The 21,120-nt window shown below is 37.9% G+C and overlaps 1 protein-coding gene across 1 annotated transcript in view; it reads left to right on the forward strand.

Annotated features, from left to right (window-relative positions):
- The window catches only part of LOC104074829 (utrophin-like), a gene marked incomplete at its 5' end in the record, with an annotated part of 101,403 nt that overhangs the window by 14,946 nt on the left and 65,337 nt on the right, over window positions 1-21,120 (forward strand). The window contains 4 exons of the mRNA XM_009575105.1: window positions 1,112-1,229; window positions 4,698-4,903; window positions 6,378-6,532; window positions 11,758-11,947. Of these exons, the coding sequence (XP_009573400.1) occupies window positions 1,112-1,229; window positions 4,698-4,903; window positions 6,378-6,532; window positions 11,758-11,947 (669 nt within the window). The remainder of the gene's footprint in view (window positions 1-1,111; window positions 1,230-4,697; window positions 4,904-6,377; window positions 6,533-11,757; window positions 11,948-21,120) is intronic.

Below are 21,120 nucleotides of genomic sequence, written 5' to 3' on the forward strand. Positions count from 1 at the left end.
AAAAGAAAAAGAAAAAAAAAAGAAAAAAAAAAAGAAACTGACTGCAGTAAACGTGTAACTTGAAAAATTACACTTTAAATGCTGCTGTTTTTACACTCCTCTCCCCTCTACTATTTCCTGTTAATTCCTGTGTTCCTATGTGAGCTAGGCACTGCTATTTTTTTGTTTTAAACAAAGCATATAGAGAATATCTCCTGAAAATGACTTCTTTTTGGGAATATATAGATAGCTTATGCTGAAAACTTCGGAGCAGTTTCATATTTGCTTGGAGGGTGACCTTTATGATCCACTCTTCAGTGATTTCTAATGAGTTTTGTTGTGTTGTAGTTAGACTAAACTGATTTCCAGAGGCATGCTAAAATGATTAAAAGTTGTAACATAAATGCTTATGATGTAAGTGTTTGTTTCTGTTGATAGCTCATGCTATGCTGAGCCATGACTAAGGGCAGTATTTGTGAGATGTATGCTACCATTAAGGTTCATTTTATTTGACTTGATATCAATTAACATGAGTAACTGTAGAGTAAAAGCTGCAGGCTAAACAAGTGCTAAACTGTTTCTGTAGGTGTCTAACATAATCTGGAATCTGAAAGAATAGTGTGATGTACAGTAACTTTGGAAACACTTTCTTTTAACTGTATAATACTTGTAATATGGGCTTCTGGTACATTGCCATAGTGAAATAATTATGTTTTTTATACAATATATAGTCTGATTGTTCCTCCCTGTTCTTTTCCATCTCTCTGTCTCCCTCCTTGCCCTACACCCCCCCCTCCCCCCCAATGTAAACGATCAGCGCTTGGTAAGAGAAAAATAAGTTATGGGAGAGTGAAAAATAGATACTGGAAAATATTTTGCAGTGACTGCGGTAACTGTGTGGTTTATACAGGTTAACCTTCACCTCTGGATTTTCAATAACTGTAATTCAGAATATTTTTGCTTTTTAAAGCAGTGCTATAATACTGTGACAATTCAAGGATTACAATAATGATGGGAACAGCCATCTACTTGTGGCGACACATATATGTTTTGTTTTATCTATAAATAAGACAGATTATGTTAACTAAATTCTGCTTTCTGGACTTAAAAATCATGTCCTAATTCTCAACAGATAACAAAGGCAGATTTGGACCAGCGGCACCCTCAGCTTGATTCTGTTTTTACATTGGCTCAGAATTTGAAAAATAAAACTTCCAGTTCAGACATTAGGACAGTGATCACGGAAAAATGTAAGTTTCTCCATTCTGTGTTTGCAAATACAATGTTTCCATGGCAGTAAAAAAAATCTTCATATGTTTCTCTTAAACTCTTGATTTTGAGCCTAGCTGAAGTTGCCTTCCTTGAACAAACTGAAAACTTAGCAGTTAAGTGGCTTTCACTTTAACAGTCTAATGAAAATTCCTGGAACAAGAATTGCCACTTGTTTTCTTGACTGGCCATTTTTTCAACTACAAAGGTAAATATTTTTGCTAGGATTTCAAAATATCTTACGAAGAATTTGAGTTACTTGACAGCCACAGACCCAGGGGTGAGGATTTTTTATATATTGATTAAAGGAACTAATCGTGTATCTTTATTTTTGTTGAGCTATGATCCACTGGACAGTTAGTGAAAAGCATAAATGTAATGACTTAGGGCAATAATTTTATGTATGTACTTTTGAAATTGTTGACTGAGAGTTAACAGAGCTTTTAAGTCACTGATATGTACTTGAAAATTGAGTTTCCAGTTTAAAGGTCCCCACCCCCTTTGAAAATTTCTTTTACTGGTGTTTAAGAAAAGAAAACGTACAACTGACGCAATTAGAAACTAAGGGACAATGTATTCTTTGAACTCTCAAGCTTTGCCAGTTGCTAAGATTAGAAAATTCATGCAGCAGGAAATATCACAGTTAGAAGTAAAAATGGAAATATGTATTTCCTTATGTTCTCCTCTGCAATGTAGTTTTCCTTTACTACATCTACATGAATTTCTTTGGTGTACATAAGACTTGCTGGAGATAATAAGATAGAAAGCCCACAGATATGTTAAAGGGTCTGATGAGATGGCATCTGCTGTCTAAGATTCGTAGGAGCTATGGATTGGTAGGGGAGTAAGATCCAAAGAAGCTAAAGCAACTTGTGGGGCCTGAGTTTTGCAGCCACTCAGAACTAGGGGTCGGGTGGAAACTTGAGGGAGGATAGTAACTGTATAGTCCATGGGAGTCAGTTAACAAGGGGAGATCTGGTCAGTCACAAAACATTCTCGATTCTTCAGAAAAGATCAACAAGAAATAAAGGAACTGTATGTAGAAAATTTGAGTTCCCCTATAGTCATGCCCATCCAAGGTGGGAACAGAGAAGCTGTGTATGTTGCTGTGGATGAAGCTTCCAGTAGATACCCTAGATGTGTGTGAAGATTTTGCTACCTGTCATGAAACATGAAAAAACTGAAGGTTTTGTTGCTACTGTCATTTGCAAAGAAAAGTTTGCTCTTTGAAGAAAAGTGAAGCTCAGGACTGATTTATGCAGCTCGTTGTTTAAACACTGAGGGGAATATACCGATGTCCTACAAACTCCTGTGAGCCTGCTGCATGTTGTTAGATGAAGCCTAATTACTCAAAGAGCTTGGAACACAGAAATAGAAAAAAGCTTCCTTTTCTGGAACTTCCCTCCCAATTACTCTGTGGACATTGGGAATTAAAAACACAGTCTCATCAGGAATTCTTTCCAATCTTTCTGCCTTTGATACCAGACGGGTGCCCCTGACAACTTTTTCTAGGAACCTGCCTATTGAACCCACTGAATGCTGAGGCTACCAAGAATGTCACTATTTTTGTCCTGTTTTTGTGGAGACTGAAGAGAGGGGAAATATGTCAACAATGCAGAGAGTAAGGTTAACCTGGCCATTAACAGGGAAAAAATATATGAAGAAATATTCTTTCTATAATAATAATAATAATATTATGTAAACACCAAATATCTATCCATTTCAACCAAGTTGCTATTGTAGGCAGCTGTTTCTTAGGGCTATTTTTTCCTTCCAGCTTTGTGGGGAGAGCCTAAACACTTAAGAGGTTTTTCTCTGCAGTTTATTAGCCAGCACACAGGCTTACAGCCTTTTTTCACTCCTGCTGTTTTTGCTTTTGCTGTTTTGGTGAAACCACTGGTCTCTCCCAGCAGCTGCTGGTTTCCTTTGAACGTACTCTTTATCCAATATAGTAACATCTTTTTTTTTTTTTTTTAAATAAAAAAACATATTATTATTTGCTGTTCTTCTGAGTTCTCATTCAGCATGACCTATGTCACGCCTGAAAATTAATCCAGAAGTTGCCTGTGGGTTGAAATTGACAAATCTATATTGCACAGGTTATTGGGTTTGTCCACCAGTAATACAGTGACAAGTGGGCTTCGCTGCCACAGTCTTTGAGAGCTTTGTGAAACTAAACAGAATATTGTTGAATGTATTAAGGTTAAGAGATCTTCCCAAGCAGATCAAGCATAATGGCTTTGTATAATTGTAAAAGTTTAAACAAAAAAAAGAATGCAAAGGGTAAAGTTTACTTAAGTGGTTTTAGCTTAAGCACAACCTTTGGCATTTTTACTTCATGGAAGATTGAAGTGACCTGAGTACTAAGTGTGTTAGATTTCTAATAAAATTGCATACTTACTAAGATAAATATATTGGATGTGTTACATACTGTCTACCTGCTGCTTAGAGTACAGATATACTCAAGAAATCCAGCTTAGGATTTTTTGGTTTGTTTGCTTTTTTACATTCGCTTTTTTACTCTTTAGTTCTAGCGATAGAATGTGTTCCTAATAACTGTCACGACAGGTAGTAGGGAAACCTGTTTCCACCTCTATAGACTTTTGTATGGTCTGTAAGTATTAAGAAAAAGGTAGGATGCTATTCATTTCTCTCTGAAGGCAGACTTACTGCTTTCCCTGACACACTATTTTTTGTCCTGGGCTCTTGTCATGTTGTCTTTTTCACCCTTTGTTTATTAAAGGTTAAAGCCTGTTTATCAATCATTTAATGTAACGTTTTTGGGAGAGGAACGGAATACTTGAAGGAACTTGGGTGTGATCAGTAACTTCTCCGTTCTGCTGTGTAATCTACATAAGCCTGTAGAAAGCTGTGGTGGAATGAAAGTGCCAAAGTAGATTGTTACTGGAGTGTTTCTACCTTGGCCAAGTGCTGGTGCCACTAGACTGCCTTCAACACACAGTTTTCTGGAAAACTGAGTTCATTTTGTATAAGCTATCCAGATCTAAACAGTGTTTATTTATTTATTTGTTTATTTGTACTGGTTTAAGTTGCAGATGCACAAAGATGACTTGCTGGTATAACCATCACCCTAAAATTGTGCTCCTTGGAGCCCTGGTGCTGGCATATCTCTGCAGTGCAGCAGCTGCAGCAGATGTGCCTCCCACATGTGTGTACTTAAAAAGTAAAATAATGCCTTTGAAATATTCCAGAAATAATAGTTGTTACCTGTATGCTGACCTGCTTCAACAAGAGGTAGCCAGACACCTGCATTTTTCGTTTGCTTGTGTGAATGTGTAAACTACATGAGGAACTAAAATACTGAATATAGAAACTAGCGTATTTGAGAATGAATTACATTATTGCGTCTTGTCCTGAGAATTAATTGGTAGTTATGGCTACTTGTTTGTTTGCCTCAGGTTTTTCATGTTCTGTATTGTCCTCCACAGTGGAGAAGGTGAAGAACCAGTGGGACAATACCCAGCATGGCGTGGAGGTGCGGCAGCAGCAGCTGAAGTACATGCTGACAGACAGCATGCAGTGGGATGAGCAAAGGCAAGAAATGGAGCACCTCATGGAGCAGTGTGAGATCCGTCTGCGTATGCTCCTGCAGGCCCCAAAAGAGATGCTTGCCAAACAGATTTCAGACAACAAGGTAAGACCATCTACATTTCCCTCCCCCCCCACCAGACTCCTTAGTCTGTGTAATGCTACTGGATTCAACTGATGTGTAAATATACAGTTTAGTTGTAGGATTTGGCAATTCTGTCTCTTTTTGGGCATGGTATATTCTAAATTGTCTCTATTTTTTTAATATATCAGACTTCCTGAGAATTGCTTTCTGGGAGGGAAACCCGTGGCATGTGTGCATGTGTGTCTTTTTGTAAGTGTAGTTGAAATGAGTATAGTATAACATCAAATAAATGATATTATGCAAAAAGCTTGAACCTCAAACCAATAAAAGTTTAATTATAGAATGTAGCATGTATTACTTCATAGAAACCTATTAACAGTAGTTTAGTAAATCCAGGAATGGACCAAGTTATTTAAAATTATCTGATTTTCACTTCTGATGGGTGTCAGGCATATTCAACACTTTTTTTTCCTCCAATCCTGTGCAATCTTCACTGGTTTTCATATCACAGCAAACCTGCTGTGATAAATCAATAAGTCTGATGTCCTTTGTCCTCGTGGCTGTCAGAAAAAGGGCAGGCTGTAGGTGGCACAGGATGAGAACTAAAGAGGCAAATCAGCGAGGAGGGGGCTTTTATCAGTGCAGTATTTAGAATAGGGGTATAATAGAGTTTAAAAAAAGTGTGTGTGTATATATATACACATGTATATATATTCATGAAGGGACAATGCAGGGGTGCAGCTGGGTATGGAAAGAAGCAGGGAGTATGATTGTGAGAATTCTGCACTGATCCATAGCTATTTCAGTAAACAGTAAAACTGTGTGCTTTTCATCCTCTTTCTCTACATGAGCAGGAGATTGGAAATGGACTATTAGGTGTGCTTTGCTTTCATAAGTGAAAGTAGGCCTGTGCCCAAACTTATAGTACAGAGAACGTAAGATACAACTGGACATATATATATGCAAATACATTTTTTTCATTTAGAAATAATCTTGAGTTCAGGATTCTGTAAAGTTAAGGCACCTTATGAATATCCTGCCATAATAAGCAAACACATCTAATGTATTTTCTTCATTTAAAAACAAAAAGCCCCACAAAACAACAAAATCAAATTCTCATGCTGCACACTTTATTTATGCCACTTTTAGCTGCCGCTTATATCACTATTATCATAATTTAAACTTATTCATGCTACTAAAAATATGGAAGTGTTGTTAATTCTGTTGCCAGTAAAACATAGAATAGGGTTTTTCTAGCCTTTGGTGGTTCTGGCAAATACAATTTTTCCTCACCTATTTGTGTTTTGATTGGTTCATTGTCAGGACACTTAGCATCTGCAGATTCATTCTAAGATTTTTCTTCTAGATGAAAACTATGCACTTTTTTTTAAAAAAAAGTAAAAGGGAGGGTTTTATTATGTGATAAAATGCATAATATGAAAAACAGTCTGATTTTTATTGAACTCTGATGTCTCATTCTGGAATTGCTTTTTAGCTGTTAGTACAGGATTTGCATAGAGGTGACATCACGGTAGCTGCATTCAATGATCTTTCTAATAAACTTCTTCGAGAGTATCGTGATGATGACACGAGGAGAGTGAAGGAAACCACTGACCAAATGAACACTTGTTGGGTTAATCTGAACCAAAGGTAATTACAAGGTTTCACTCTACATGTAGCTGTTTGTGTCTTAAACTTGTATCCTATGTATACATGTGTATTGCAGTTTCTTCTCTGTCTGCTTTACTGCAGCATTTAGGGCTACTGTGGATAATTAGGGAATTACAATGAAGCTGTTTTGAGTTTTGATGTTGGAAATTCCCACAGGTCATCATGGAAGGCTTGTGTATGACTTCCCGTTTATATGGTGTTTGTTTTTTTTTTAAGGAAAAAAGAAAAAAAAGTACTTCTTTCCTGTTTGGTCTTAGGTTTGCCTGTGGCTATTATTCTCTAAATGTCTTTGAACAGTTCTTCTCCTGTTCCTTGATGCTGGTATACTTTCTGTATTTGTAATTTGTTGCTGTGCTTCCTTTTTATAAGGCTGTGAGTATTCAGCTTGGTCTTCCAATGCATTAATTCCTTATGGCCTTTCATATAACGGAAGCTTTCCCTGAATGGGGCTGCACTTTGGGTTCCTGAGTGCATGATGCTTCTAGCACTCCCATCTAGAAAATACTTGAGCTATAGGAACTGAGACTTACTTGAAACTTACTTCTTTCTATTCATCCTCTGTTAAGACATATTTGGAAATATGTCTTAAGGAAAATATGGTATTTCCCTATGCATAATATTTTTTCCTGCAAGGTAATGTAATCTCTGCAGAAATTCTTTTTAGTATTTGATAGGCAATTAACATTTAGAATAGTGTCTGACATGGTGCCTGCAGCTTAAAGGATGATATACTTTGTGATTGGAGGGACAGAAGAGAAAATTGATCTTGTGTATATGGGAGTGGGGGAGATGACAACCAAAGTCTGTGTATGTATGTGTCAATATATGTGCATGTAAAAGGGGCAACTGCTTTTGTAATGAGATGTCAGTTAAGGGATTAAAAATCCTAGGTAATAAAGCCTCTGAAATTGATGTTATGGGGAGTGAGAGGAGGAGAACTTTGCAGTGGCAAGGAAGTAGAGTAGAATGTCGTCTTATCCTTCTTTGAAGGAAAATGGTACTTCTGTCATTTTGTGTTTTTGATGTGGCAGCTGATTTCCTGGTTATCTCCATTGAGAGATGAGGTACAAAACAGGCAAAACTTTGTATGGCTCATTCCATGTGATCATTTGAGAGAGAATAAAAATTTGTTAATCTGTAAATGTTTTGAGACGTGAGATAGGATTTTTCAAGTGAGTAAAACATCTCATAATTATTTTATGTGATGCAGACAACTTCGTTTCATGGTTCTTTAGAAAACTTCCAGTAGACTGTGGGAAAGGCTTTGGCATATGACAAAACTTCCTTGGCTTTTTACTTTTACTTTTTCTAAACTAGGTCATAGTGATGAGGTCATCTCCTGAAATGGCCCTTCCTGAATTCGTTTGCATTAAGATTAGGGATAGCAGCATTTTCACCATCAGATTGTCCTTTCTTTCCTCAAAGTAAACTACTAATTTTTCCAAAAATGCCATTAATGTCATCTGAATATCATGATGACATCTGGGGATGAAGATGCAATTAGAGGGTGAGGGGAAACAGCTCCTTGTTGGATTAGCAGTTAACAGTAGACTACAGCTCTGTAGTAGTCTTATTCACATTCAAACTTTGCAGTGTTTTGGCTAGAACTGGTGTAAAACTGCCCACCACTCAGAGCAGGTGACCAGAAAGAAGAGCTCCTGCCTGGAAGCCTCTAATTAGTTTTGAATCTGCTGAAAGTCTGGAATAATAAGCAATTGCATTCTGTTGTGTATAACTAAGTTCCTCAGTTATCACTGGGGCTACTGTTTTGCAGTCTGCAGACTTAGGAAGATGAGTATCTGCTTTGTTTTTTAACTAGGGACAGAATGTAAAGGAGAAGTCCGAGAGCTGGTGGGTAGCCAGAACGTGGAGCTGCTCAACGTAACCCCATGGAGCAGCAGAGTAGAATTAAAAGGGGTGAATGTGCAGTGAAAGCACATTTTTCAAGGGAATGAAGGCTTTTATACTTGCTTTAAATGCATTAAAAAGAAATACTTGTGAACCTTGAGTGACAAGGCTTACTTCATGTGGCACATGTCAGGACATGTGGGGGTTGTACATGGAGCACACATGTGGCCCTATGGCTTCTATAAGTGCAGATCTGTATTTATAGCATAATGCTTTAAAATACCAGTTTGTTGCCATGCTTGGAGGTTGTGTAAGGGGTCCTTCCCCTGGGAGAATTACAGTTCTGAATAGCGCAAGAACACTACCGGGAAGACTGGTAGACATGGCATGTAAAGTTGAAGGAGCTTTATTTTAAAACTGTTGGCATTAAGAGATTGAAACTCCCCAGCTTGACACTGTGTAAATTGGATACTCTGCCCAGTGGCTATTTATGTTCTATTTTTATGCTTTAGGGTGAAACTGTAGCCATTCCGTGTGTTTTTGCTGCCTCAGTAATGGATTATAGTTGCTGTCTGCACTGTCTCAAATGTTATTTTCTGACTTTCTTTTGATCACACACTTGTATGCATTGCAGATTTTTAGTTTAAATCTAAAAAAATGATTGGGTGGAACAGAAACCTGAAATAGTGCCATGAAAACTTAAATAGTAGAGTTACAATTTTCTTTCTCTTGGATGTGTCTTTGCTAATGGAATCTGCTCAGACCTTCTCCACTATCACTGTGTTAAGTGAAGTTAGCTGCATTTGTAAAGGATTCTCCAGGTTCGCCTTACGTTTAATTCTTACATCCTGGGAGGACCTTCTGTCTTTTGAGGCTGTTCTAATTGTATTAGAATTCTTTGAAGATCTGAGTCATCTTTTTATAGCATGGGGTAGTCGTTAATCTGCAGTACAGAATTCTCCATCATTTTCTATTTTACATTTGTGGCCTTTACTGGAAGGAAATGAAAGTCTTTGGTTTGCTCTGTAGAAGTGTAGCTCACTACTGCTATACGGGTCCTCTTTAAAAGCACCCATGTAATCTTAGAACATTAGTTGTAAATCTGTTAGTTTATGCTGCTGGAGTACGTATTTAGTGAAAGGAATGATCTTCAGCTTTAATTCAAATATCATGACAGCAATGGGACTGTAATAGGATTTCATTCTCTCCTTTAATTTCAACCAAGCAGAAAGTTTGAGAAATTAAAACTTTAGGCTGAAGACGACATTCTTCAATGAACGTTATTAGCTACAAAGTTCAGGATGTCTCAATTCCCATCTAGTACATCAGTACTTAGACTTAGAGATCTGGGTCACTTACAGTGTTTCATCCTTTGGGGCATTTCTTTTTCTTTGAAGGTCACATTTATTACCAGTCTGTTCCTCCTGTTGTCTTTCACCTTTGGCCTTAAGCCCCTGCTAGGGAAGCAAATCCCTGCAGAGGGAGAGGGTTTTGAAGTCAGAGCTCGCAACTGCTTTTACTTTACATTTTTCTCCTGTGCTCTAATTTTTGAGCTGGTGCTTGTTATCTTATCTAGGCAGTATTTGTCCATTTGTAATCCCTAGCATGCTATTTATTATTTTTTCTCAAGAGTGGGTGAAGCATTCTAGAGCTTCAAGTGAGAAGCAAGAATGAAGGCTTCTTGCCCTGCTAGACATCTACCAGTAGCCAAAACTTGGGCAAGCATGAAGTCAGGAATGATTCATGTAGTCTTTTTTTGGATAAAGCAATTATTAATAAGTTACATAAGACCTAAGCTCCGAAAGTGGGGGTTGCAACACTATTGTTTTGCAAGTAGTCTCTAAAAAATTTAGTCAGATATGCTAATACTTAGGAATTGGCAGAATTGGGCTTGCATGAGACTATCTTACTGCCCTTGAAGGAAAACAACTTTTCCTTGCATCTGTCTTTTCTGATGTGCTAGTAAACCAGAATACCTGCTTTGAAACGTCATCCTGAATGGTACTGAACACCTGCAGCTTCTTCTCTAAAAAGAATATTTTAAATACTTTTGAAATTTGTGATTCTAAACACAGTGATTCCCTAATACTTCTGAGCAGTACTGTTGCTACAGCATGGCAAGGAAGAAAGAAAGCCTAAGTAGAATAGCAGGAGGCAGAAGACACATAAGTCTGATGGACCTGCGTGGAGAAACGTTTTCAATTCATGTGAAAATGCTGAGTGTTTTGGCCTTATCTTACTTGAAATTAAGTATCACTTTACCCCTGAAATCTTACACTATGGTTAGTGCTTGATGTGAAAATAAAATTGAACTTGCTACTTACTTAGCAGCAGTATTCTAGATAGTAGCCCTGTTAGGGATTTCTGTGCAGTGTGCTGGTGTGGGGCAGCTTGTTTCTTTCTTTTGTCCTGATTTTGGGAAAAGGGATACTGCAGAATAACAGCCTCAAATGGATGAAATTTAGCTTCTCATGCTTTAATTAATGTTGTTAATCAGAGCTTTTAAAATTGCTGACTATAACAGTTTCCCATCTGAGTTTCATTTCAATGACAAGGAGACAGTTCTGTTACGCAGAAGTGTAATGTGACCTTTTTTTCTAGGAAATCTTTTGAAGTTGCTTACCAACAATATAATCCAAAAGTTTTAAATGAGTTCCTTACATCTTAAAAAATCCTCTTACAAACAAAAACTTTTGTGTTTGTACCAACCAGAGATCTTTTGGATTGATTGAAAATTTGGGCTATATTCTGCCAGTCTTTTTTTGGATTTAAGCATATTGAGCATGGCTTGACTGTTATGATGGCAGTGTATTATGCTGTTTGTTTGAGTGATAGTGTTAAATGTCTTGTCTTTTAGCAGAGAGAACCAGTACTTGATTTTTCATCCCTCAGCACTTTAACTCTTACAAATTCAGGGAAATGTTTCTGCTCACTGTAAAAGGGGAAGAAAAAATCCCCCAAACCCTCAGTGCTTCTGCTCCATGTGATTTTTGTTGATGAGGAAAGGCATTCACACTTTTCACACATGGGAATAACACTTCTACCATTTGGGGTACTGTAAGTCCGTGACGGTAATACTCAGAAAGGGAAAGGTAGGTTTTAAATTAATAACTCCGTTTCTTCCACATGCCTTTTTAAAAAGGGCTGTGACATATATAACCAGTTCAGAACATCTGTGGGTAGCTATGGATATAATAACTAGAGAAACAGTGATATAAATAATGATAAAACAGGCTGTGACAGATGTATAGTTTCTTAATAGAGATAACTTTCAGATTTCCTTTTAGTAGTTTCATTATGAAGTATGTAATGCTGCATGTTATGGGGGAAGATTCTGACACTTGTCTTGTTTTCAGAGCTGTTGATAGGCAGAATTTCTTGGAGACAGAGCTGAAGACAGTACAGGCCTCACACAAGGATCTGGAGAGCTTCCTCAAGTGGCTTCAAGAGGCAGAGACAACAGTTAATGTTCTAGCAGATGCATCCCAGCGTGAGAACACTGCTCAGGACAGTGCGTGCATAAGGGAACTCAGAAAGCAGATGCAGGTGAGAAACTGAATAATACTGCTGTTATTCATGCTTCTTCTGAATGACAAATGTTATAAAGGAAAGCTATCTACTAGAGTGGGGAAACCTGCAGCCTATTGGAAGGTGTTTAAAAACCAGTATTTTAGAAGTCAAGTGTGTGAAGGAAGCATATTTTTCTTCCTAAGGTTTGAAATACATATTTTGTGGACATCTGTGGCACTGAGGGCTCTTAAATGACCTTGCAGGGTGACTGTATTCAGGAAGTGTATACTTGATTAAACCAAGTCATGTTGTGTGATTGTCCAACCAAACGATTTAATCTACTTCCCTCCAAATTAAAGCCCTCCTCGGCTGCATTGTCTTCTATGCCTGCCTGCCGCCTTCCTCCTGCTTTTCCAGCAATCCAGGAAGTTGTCGTGCTTGAATCGCCTGTTCTCCATCTCTTGCAGGGCAGCTCCCCAGCTGGCCTTCCTTCCTGTACAGGCCACAGACTGGAAACCTGAGAAATAATTGAGCAGGAGACTAACTGATGCCACTTACAGTCCTTTTTAATACACAGACACCCTAGCTTGTCTAAAATCTAGAAGGGAGATCCCTTCTCCCGGTCTAAGAAGCACAAACTAGCTGAGTACCACTCGTCTGACTGTGCCTGCCTTTGCATATCCCATACATCTCCTTTGGGGAGGTAGGAGGGAGAGAGAGGAGATGGGTTCAGTCTGCATTAAGGGTACAGTGTATTGAGGGAAAACAGGAGGAAAGGGTGTGGAGACCTGACAGCTCTTTTAAAAATTAGTATCTTTGGGTATGTGGCAGCAAAAGGTTGAACATCACCGGCTAAAAGGAGTTTGTTTTTCTATGATATGTGAATTTCCTTTGTCTGTTTGCCTGATGTGAATGCTGTTCATGTGTCATTTTTCTCCTGAATGTTTTAATATATTTTTTCCTTCAATTAGATTGCCTCATTTAGCGCGGTTATTTTGATATGCACAGAACTGGGCAGCTAGATCAGTTATTAAATCCTGCACTCTGGGTTTGGAATAATGTTGTTTGTGGTCTAAGTTCATGGGGTTTGAACAGCTTATAATGAAAAAAAAAAGTGCTGCTTTCAGTAGTGCTGTTAATCTGAACATATCTACATTGAATTTAAATGAAACAAGACAGTTTAAAGTATCTGATGGCAAGCTGCTCACTGTAATCATAAGGAAGAGAACAATATATTGTGGAAGCTTGTGTCTGTTGAAGATGACATGTCACTCACCAATCTTTATATGATTCTGGTCAGTCAGGTAACTCATTTGTAGAGATGTGGCTCTTTGTGAAATGCTGAGACTAATCTGTAATGGCAACACTTAGAAGTTAATATTATGCTTTCTATTGGCAAAAACCCCCAAACAACTAGTGTGGTGGAGGTGGAAGAGCTAAAACGGGGCCACAGGAAGCTAACAACATAAGGCAGTGCTGCACGCAATTAGACTTATTTCTGCATTACCTTACATTCTGTGTAGTCAATCACACCAAGACAAAGCTATGATTTCATAATTTGCTTGTTGGCTCTATGCAGCTGTGAAGCACCTTGGTCATGGAAGATTGTTCACCCTCCTTCATTGTGCTGCAGTCTGGTTAAAATTGCCAGAATTGTGCTGTGTGAGCGAAGAACCGCTGGGCAAGGCTGCCTGCTGTGTGGAGAAGGTCTATAAGCAGCTTTTGACCATGCCCATTGTCCTGGCTTGTAATCATTGAGAAAGCAGATGTAGGTGCTTGGGCATGGCTTCCCCTTGTTCAGCATCCCGTTACCTGATATTCTTCATCTTTTTCTGTGACTGTGTGCTTCTACACACTGTGCACATGAAGCATAATCACGTTACCCATGACTTTACATAATATTGCGAGCTTTTTTCAACTACCAAAGCAAGTTAAGTAGAGCATGTCAAAGACTGTCATAGTGTAATGGCTTCCAAAATGAACTTTTTCCCCTACCATCTTTAAATCTCACTTTAAATATAATTGAAGACATTCATATCATGACACTGGCAAACACTCCAAAATCAATGTTTCTGTTTTCAAATATCTGTTAAAATGAACTTTCAAAATCAAAATGAAGTTCTAACATCTTGCTGTACCTTAAATCAAGCCCAGTCCCTTGCAAGTTCTTATGCTTAATAACTGATTAAACAAAGATCATTTCCCCTTCTTCCCCTGTTGAGTGGTATAAAATAACAATGTTCTTCTCTTTGTGCTTTGTTGAATATGTGAAGAAGTATTTCTTCTAAACAGTTACAAGAAGAATGCAGGGCTTGTGACTTTCTCCACTCTGTATGAGCCCAAAGGCCTGTGCATTAAGTAAAACTTTACTATGAGTTTAAGGTGTGATAAATTCTAGGTGAAGTGTGTTGAACATAGACAAAACATGATGAATTTTTGTTGTTGTTGTTATACGTCATGCATTTTCAAAATAGGATCATATGTTAAACTGGCATCTCTGTGTGTGCATGGGAGAAATATCCTCCATTACAGTTAGGGGCTAACTTGTTTGGCTGCAGGTCAAGCCGCTCTACAGTGGAATCGGTGATCTGGGCACTGTTGAAGCTTTGTTTTGCCTTCCATTGCGACATCTGAGGCTAGCAACAGTACTATGCAAATAATGCAAACTTTGAGTGCGATAATGATTTCTTTTTGCAAAGGAGGAAATTCACAATTATAGCAGCAGTCTTTTAAATTCATTCTCTCAGTATCTAAATGCTGCAGAAGGCTTTCCTTTCAGGTTAGTCCTGAAACACTCCAGTCTGTGTTGCAAGATGTTTAGCAGCCGCCTGGAAGAGGTTAAAACCTAATTTGAAGCAAGATGCAGAAAATGAGCTAGGAAATAGTAAGAAGTAATGCCAGGTCAATGTGTGAAGTCCTGTGCCTACAGATGTAAAAGTGTTCAAAATAATTTGAAAGTTTTGTTTTATTGTAAATTAAAATCAACATGACTAGTGGTAGGCTGTTTGTTTGTCTCACTGCTTGATTCAAACTCGTATATTAGCTGGGAAGGAAAAAGCAGAACTGAAAGAAGGCAGCAGGTGTGCACTATGGTTCTATCTTACACAGAAGAGGTTTGAGCTCTTGCACAGTTATGTCTGAACACCTCAGTGGTTTTGGACTTGTGCTGCTCTATAGGTTTCCTCAAAAGATGTTCGGTTACAGCGTATCAGCTAATGATGGTAGGCTAGAGCTGGTAGGTTAAAGGAACAGACTTGTTGTGGGAGAGAAGAGTAGATATAAGCCAGGAGCAATGGAGTACAGGGGAATGGTTCAAATGAGTGGTGGAGATGAGGAAAGAAGGTGAGTCTGGCAAGGTGGAGAATACAGGTGGTAAGATTTCTATATACAGAATGGAGTGAAGGCTCTGTTTCCTCAAAATGATGTTGTCATTGGTGCAGGACAGATCAGGAACAAAACAGAGTAGAGGTAAAAGGGGTTTGCCTGAGGACTGGTAGAAATATTGATTCAGTTCTAAAAATGATGGCAAGGTTGTGTTAGCAGAATTGCATGGGAAGAGTTTTTAAATGTCCTGTATGAAGAACCTGCACCTGGCATTCATCCACTCAGATGGAAAGTGCCTGAGAAGAGGGAAACCAGTGTATGATGCACTGGCATCTACGCTGTGCATTATCTAGGATCATATGAAATTGTCATGCTACCTGTAGTCGGTGTCTCCATACTGTGCTGATAGATGTGCTTGAAATGTGTATGTACCTGTTCATGTGGCAGTATGCACATTAAATAATACGATCACTTGTAATGGTGTCTACCACCTACTGTGTTGATAATGGCCTCCCTGAACTTTGCTACAGCAGCCTCTCTAATACAGGTTTAAGTAGATTCATCATAGCACCTTTGGAAGTAATAAGAAGTAGCTGTATTGCATTGGGAGTGCCTCGCTGGTAGCAAAACGCTTCCATGCTCTTGAACATCCTACTGCCATCCTTAGATGGCTTAAATAATTCTGCTTTGTCATGGGAAAAACATCAAAGTGATGTTAGCTCTTTGGGTTCAAAGATGTCTAGAAGAAGGGGTGATGGCGCAACTGTATGCTTTTAATTTGTCAAAACCCTATTCTTTCTTGTCCTAATAAGTCATTCAGGAAAAAATTTTAATTGGAAACGGCTCCTGAAAAACATTCCTACTTTCTGGTGCAAGTGAGAATCCTTTGAGATCCCTTTGACTAAATCAGCTTTAAGAGAGTTTTCATAGCAGAGAGGTTTACCCCCTGCGGTTTTTCCTTTTGTATTGGGTAATCTAGTTTTGAGAAGCGCCTGTGTGATTTATTAGCCTTTAACATATGGCTGATATAATTAGGGCAGGTATCCCTCTGCTCCTCTCTCAAGATTTATAACACAGTCTGTTATTCACTCACTCTACAGCTCTGTCAGAGCTGCATTTAGGCTGAGAGCAAGAGCATCCTTTCCCAGAGTGAGGGAGCAAATGCTCAGTCTGCCGATAGAAAGCAGCTACTAGGGGAGAATAACTGTTGTGATACACTGGAGCCGTCTTCCTGAAGGAATTCCTTTTTTGTTCCTGCAGCTTTCAGGCTTAAATTAATAATCTTTCCTGGCTATTTAGTGCGCTCCTGAACGGTGGCAGACGCTCGGCTGCTCAACAACTTCATTTACCCTGTGCACAACCAGAGCTGAGCAGTACCGGTTAGAAGAATCCGTAAAGGCTAGTATTTTTTCTGCATTTCTCTTGTGGGGTTATTTTGGGAGAGAAACTTATGCTATATCAATCTCCTTTGCCTTTGAAACGTACAAAGCCTGTGGCTCGCAAAAGCAGTCCTGGAAAAGAGCATGCTCAGAAAGCTGGCAAATCATTGTCCAGTGACCGTGAGGAAATGATAGTTGCTCTTCATTTATAATGCAAATTCTGAGGTGTCTTCAGAAGTGTGGCAAACTTAAAATGATGGCTGTGGTGAGAACGTCTCTGCAGAAAGTTGTGGTGTTGTTGCATCGTTTACAGAGGATGGCAGTTTCTTCTCCCCGTTACCAGAAGCTTTGTAAGGTAAGAAATGTAAGCCCTAAATCTTGAGAGTGTCTAATGCTAACTCTGTTGTCTTTCTGAGATAAAAAGAAAAGAAAGTAAGAATGGGATGAGTGTCAAAAGTATCTAGGCTATCTAGTGTGTTTTTAAAGCCTGCCATGATCTCATGTGTGTGTTTTGTTAAAGAATGCAATACAAAAAAAACCTGTGCTTGTCAGAGTGATACATTTTTTTAAAAAAATGCTCTCTTGCCTACCACTTAAGTGTCTAGCAGGAAACGATTAATGTTCAATGATCTTTTGTAAAATACTACCACATCTCCTTTTCCAAAGGAGTTGGTTAATTCTTGATAAATGCAGTACTTTAACTCCTGGGTGCCCATTATGCAGAATAACTGCGTTTTTCCATGCCCAGTGTTTTTGCTTTTGAGCTTTATGAAACTTTTAATTAGGAATGTGTTCAGCATACTAATACGCAGCCATGAAATTTTCACTTCACCTGCCTGTATTTATAGAGTTCTTTCAGAGATAAAAAATAAGGAAAAGTTGGAGGAAAAGCATGTTGACATAGGCTACTGCTCATATTGCTATTGTTGCTGTTATCTGTTTTGGTGGCTGACTTTCTGCTTCCACTGAGACTGTGTTTACTTTTTTTTTTTGCACAGGTTCAGTAGTTCAGAACTTAGATCATTACCACAGTATTAAAGCTACCTAGTAAAAATCATTTTTTTAGGTAGGTTGATCACTCACCAGATTAAAATAGAATAAAAAAATAATAAATTTCTAACTGGTCTGTAAAGTCCATGAGTTAATACTGCTGCAGTGTTGGTGCCTGTGTGGAATGGTCATACTGTGGTGTATTATTGGACTTTAATATAAGGATTCTGCTTCATAACTTTGGAAAAATATAAAATTGGAGAGGTCTTCAGCTGTATACTGACATAACCTTACAGAAATTCTATTTGGCTGCCTTTGAACTTGTTTTTTTTATTCTTACTGCTTGTGATATGTTAAAACTGCCTGTGTTTTTTGGTGAAACTATGCCTGAGTTTTGCATACAAGGTGTGTGAAAAACCCAAGTGCATGAACACATCTTGTTCCGATGATAAAGCAAAGCCACCATAACTCCTCATACTTGCTTCAATCTGAAATGTGTTTTCTATTATGAGAAATACAAAAATGACATCAAGTAAAAGAGATCCCACTTCTATGGTAGAGTTTGGAAGTAAGAAGAGGGTATAATGCGGTATCTGGTTCATAACAGCGAAGCTTGTAGAGGAAGTTCTGGCATATGGGGAAAATCACATTGTTTTCAAATGGGTGTTTCAGTGTGCTTCTGTTTACAAAGCTGTAGTAAAAGGTGTATCTTCATTATGAAAAATGACAGACAGTAGTTTGTGTACATACAAGCTATTTTAACAAGCATGCCTCAGTTATTCTTGTCTGTATCAATTCTATCATTAAACAGCCCTGTTTGCTTTTGTGAATAAAGCAAATAGTTTTTCATTAATGTAAAGACATGGTTTTTAATTGTCTTTTCATAAGCACATAAGGAAATTAAAAGTGCTTTAAAACCTACTCAGTCACATTCTTGTGTATAAGCTTGTTTGTAACAATGTTTGTCAAACAAGAACTATTTAGTGACTCTTGCAGTAATAATTATTTGCTAATTAGCCTGAGAGCCTAGTAAATAGTTGGATACTTAATTTGTTGAGTTTCAATCTACCCAAGGGGTAGTAAAAAACCTTCTCAAAGGCTGTTATTAAAATATATTTTCTGGTTGAGAATCCATGCAGTGATAGCCTTGGGAATTTTTGTGTAGCTTAAAATTACACATTGTATGTTTTTCTGTTTGTTAAAAAGTCACGTGACTTAGTTTTTTCAGATGTCTGTGCTTAGTTTACTGAAAGTAGAATTGTTGGTTTGCCTGTAGAGTTAAATCATACACTGACTGAGGAAAAAGGAATGGTTTACAATCCCAGTCATTTCCAGCAGGTGTCAATGTAAGGCAATGATATATAGGAATCTGGTGATGGAAATGTTAATACTTAGATTAGAAAATGGTATGGAAATTACAAATTAAGAGCAACTATGATAGCATGTCAGGAAGGATTTCTTATAGTGCTCTATATACTTCTGTCTTTGGAATTTCACAGGCTTGTACGTGTCTTGTGAACCCTGCGGATGTACTAATATAGTTCAGTTCTGCCAAAGAGAAGTTATTTACTATACAGTATATGAAATATTGCATTGTGTACAGGGTAGTTGCTTCATGAACTAGCATCTAAATGTTTCATGTGAAGTGTCCTCTGAAGCATAACAGAGTGCCAATGAAATAAACATTTAAAAAAGTGCCAATGAAATATTTAAGACAAATTCTTGAACTTAGTGTTTGTCTGTTTTAAACTGCACTGTTTATAAAAGAATAAACAAGGCTTTATTATTGAACTGTACTGGGGAAAGTCATAGCTGTTCCTCTTATTAGCAGCTTGGTGTAATAGCAACGCTCAGCATTCATAGTCTTCATTTTGCAAGCTTCTTAAAAGCAGAAACAAAAGTAAATACTTTGGTGACATATTACAGCTTTGCTGAAAAACAGGAAATCCAAGGTTTAGGATATTTCTTCTTTTGCTGCTTTTTCTTTCACTAATTCCTTCGTACCAAGGTGAGTTTTACCAAATACAACTTTTCACTAGTGTTGCTGTTTGATTCTTTTACACTGAAATTAGTGGCACACCAGGGCAAAATGTGTATATTTAGCATTGTGTTGTCAGGACAATGTGTAATAAGTTTTGCTTTATTGTTGTTAGCAGCTTTGTTTCATAACTCTTTTGTAACATTTTGACAACGTTTTGACAAGTGAACAACCGGAAAAATGTTTTGTAGGGGCTGTCATCTGCTCTCTGTTCTTGCTAATATGTGATTGTTCCTTAAAGAATGTCTTCTATTAGGTATATCCAACTAGCTCAGACAAGAACGAATTTAGATTTTTATTGGGAACATCAAAAATCCGGGTAAGGTACAAATCGATAGATCTCATCTGAGAGGCCAGAACTACAATATTACTTTCGAAAATGAAGTAGAAAATTGGGAAGCTTTCTCTAACTTCCCTGACAGAAGTGAAAGAATAGTGCGTCTCTGTCAGACAGGTAAATGATTACCTTGAAATATGTATCCTACTTGTGGAGCTTGACAGTGGTATTTGAAACACATTGCTAGCATTCAGGGACTGGAGCATTCATCCACTGGAAGACAGACTGAGGAACATAGCTAGTAGCTGAGAGATTATTTTCTCATTTCTTTTGTGATGACTTCTTGAGAAGAATCCTCTTTAAAAATAAATAAATAAATAATCAACCCCCTTTATATAAAATACTTGAAATCTTAAACCTGATCCAACATCAGTCTTCACAACTTGAAGTGATACATGGGTGTGTTCCTGACTTCCTCAGCTGTGAAGAGAAATGATGCATCAGAAACATGTATCTTGTGTTTCTTTTTTATGAATATATAACTTAAAATGCAATGCTCTCATTTTCTGCTGTTTCGTTTTTTTTTATGGCTAGAGTTAAATTTATAAAACCACAGGACGTTAAAATGACAGTGAATGCTGGGGTCAGCCAAAATCCTCTTTTGCTGTGACACTGGTGTTTGCATTCCAGAGGACTTTTACTTTATGTTGAATTTTGAGAGTAGCAGCAAAGGCTCTGTTCCTATGAAATTTTGAAAAAATGTGAAGGTCATGGAGGGTGGGGCAAAAAAAGTGTGAAAGGCTGTGTTGAGAAATAGGTAGGTTAATCCTGGTTCCAATGAATTCAACAAAGATGAGTTTTCTAATGTTTACATGATTTCAGGTTGATTTAGAAAATAAATGGCACTTGATCACATTCAGGTATAAAATACAGGTAATCAAGTGTGGATGAAGAGGAGGCATTACAGCAGCGATGTAGTACATACTTATTGGACAGTTGAAGTGAGAACAAAAGTTAATTTTGCAAGCGTGTCCTGAAGGAGGCTACTGTATTAAGCTAGTTGTTGGTTGGAAAACAAAGCAGTGCCTCTGTCATGAAAAGCATTGCTAAATTATGCAGACAGTTTCTTTTTTTAGATGAGAAACTTAAGTCCGGACTGCTCAATATTGCTGTAATAGTACAAGGGACATTCTAATTAGAT

The sequence above is a fragment of the Fulmarus glacialis genome, unplaced genomic scaffold (genome assembly GCF_000690835.1).
Source record: "Fulmarus glacialis isolate BGI_N327 unplaced genomic scaffold, ASM69083v1 scaffold4533, whole genome shotgun sequence".
Lineage (NCBI taxonomy): Eukaryota > Metazoa > Chordata > Aves > Procellariiformes > Procellariidae > Fulmarus > Fulmarus glacialis.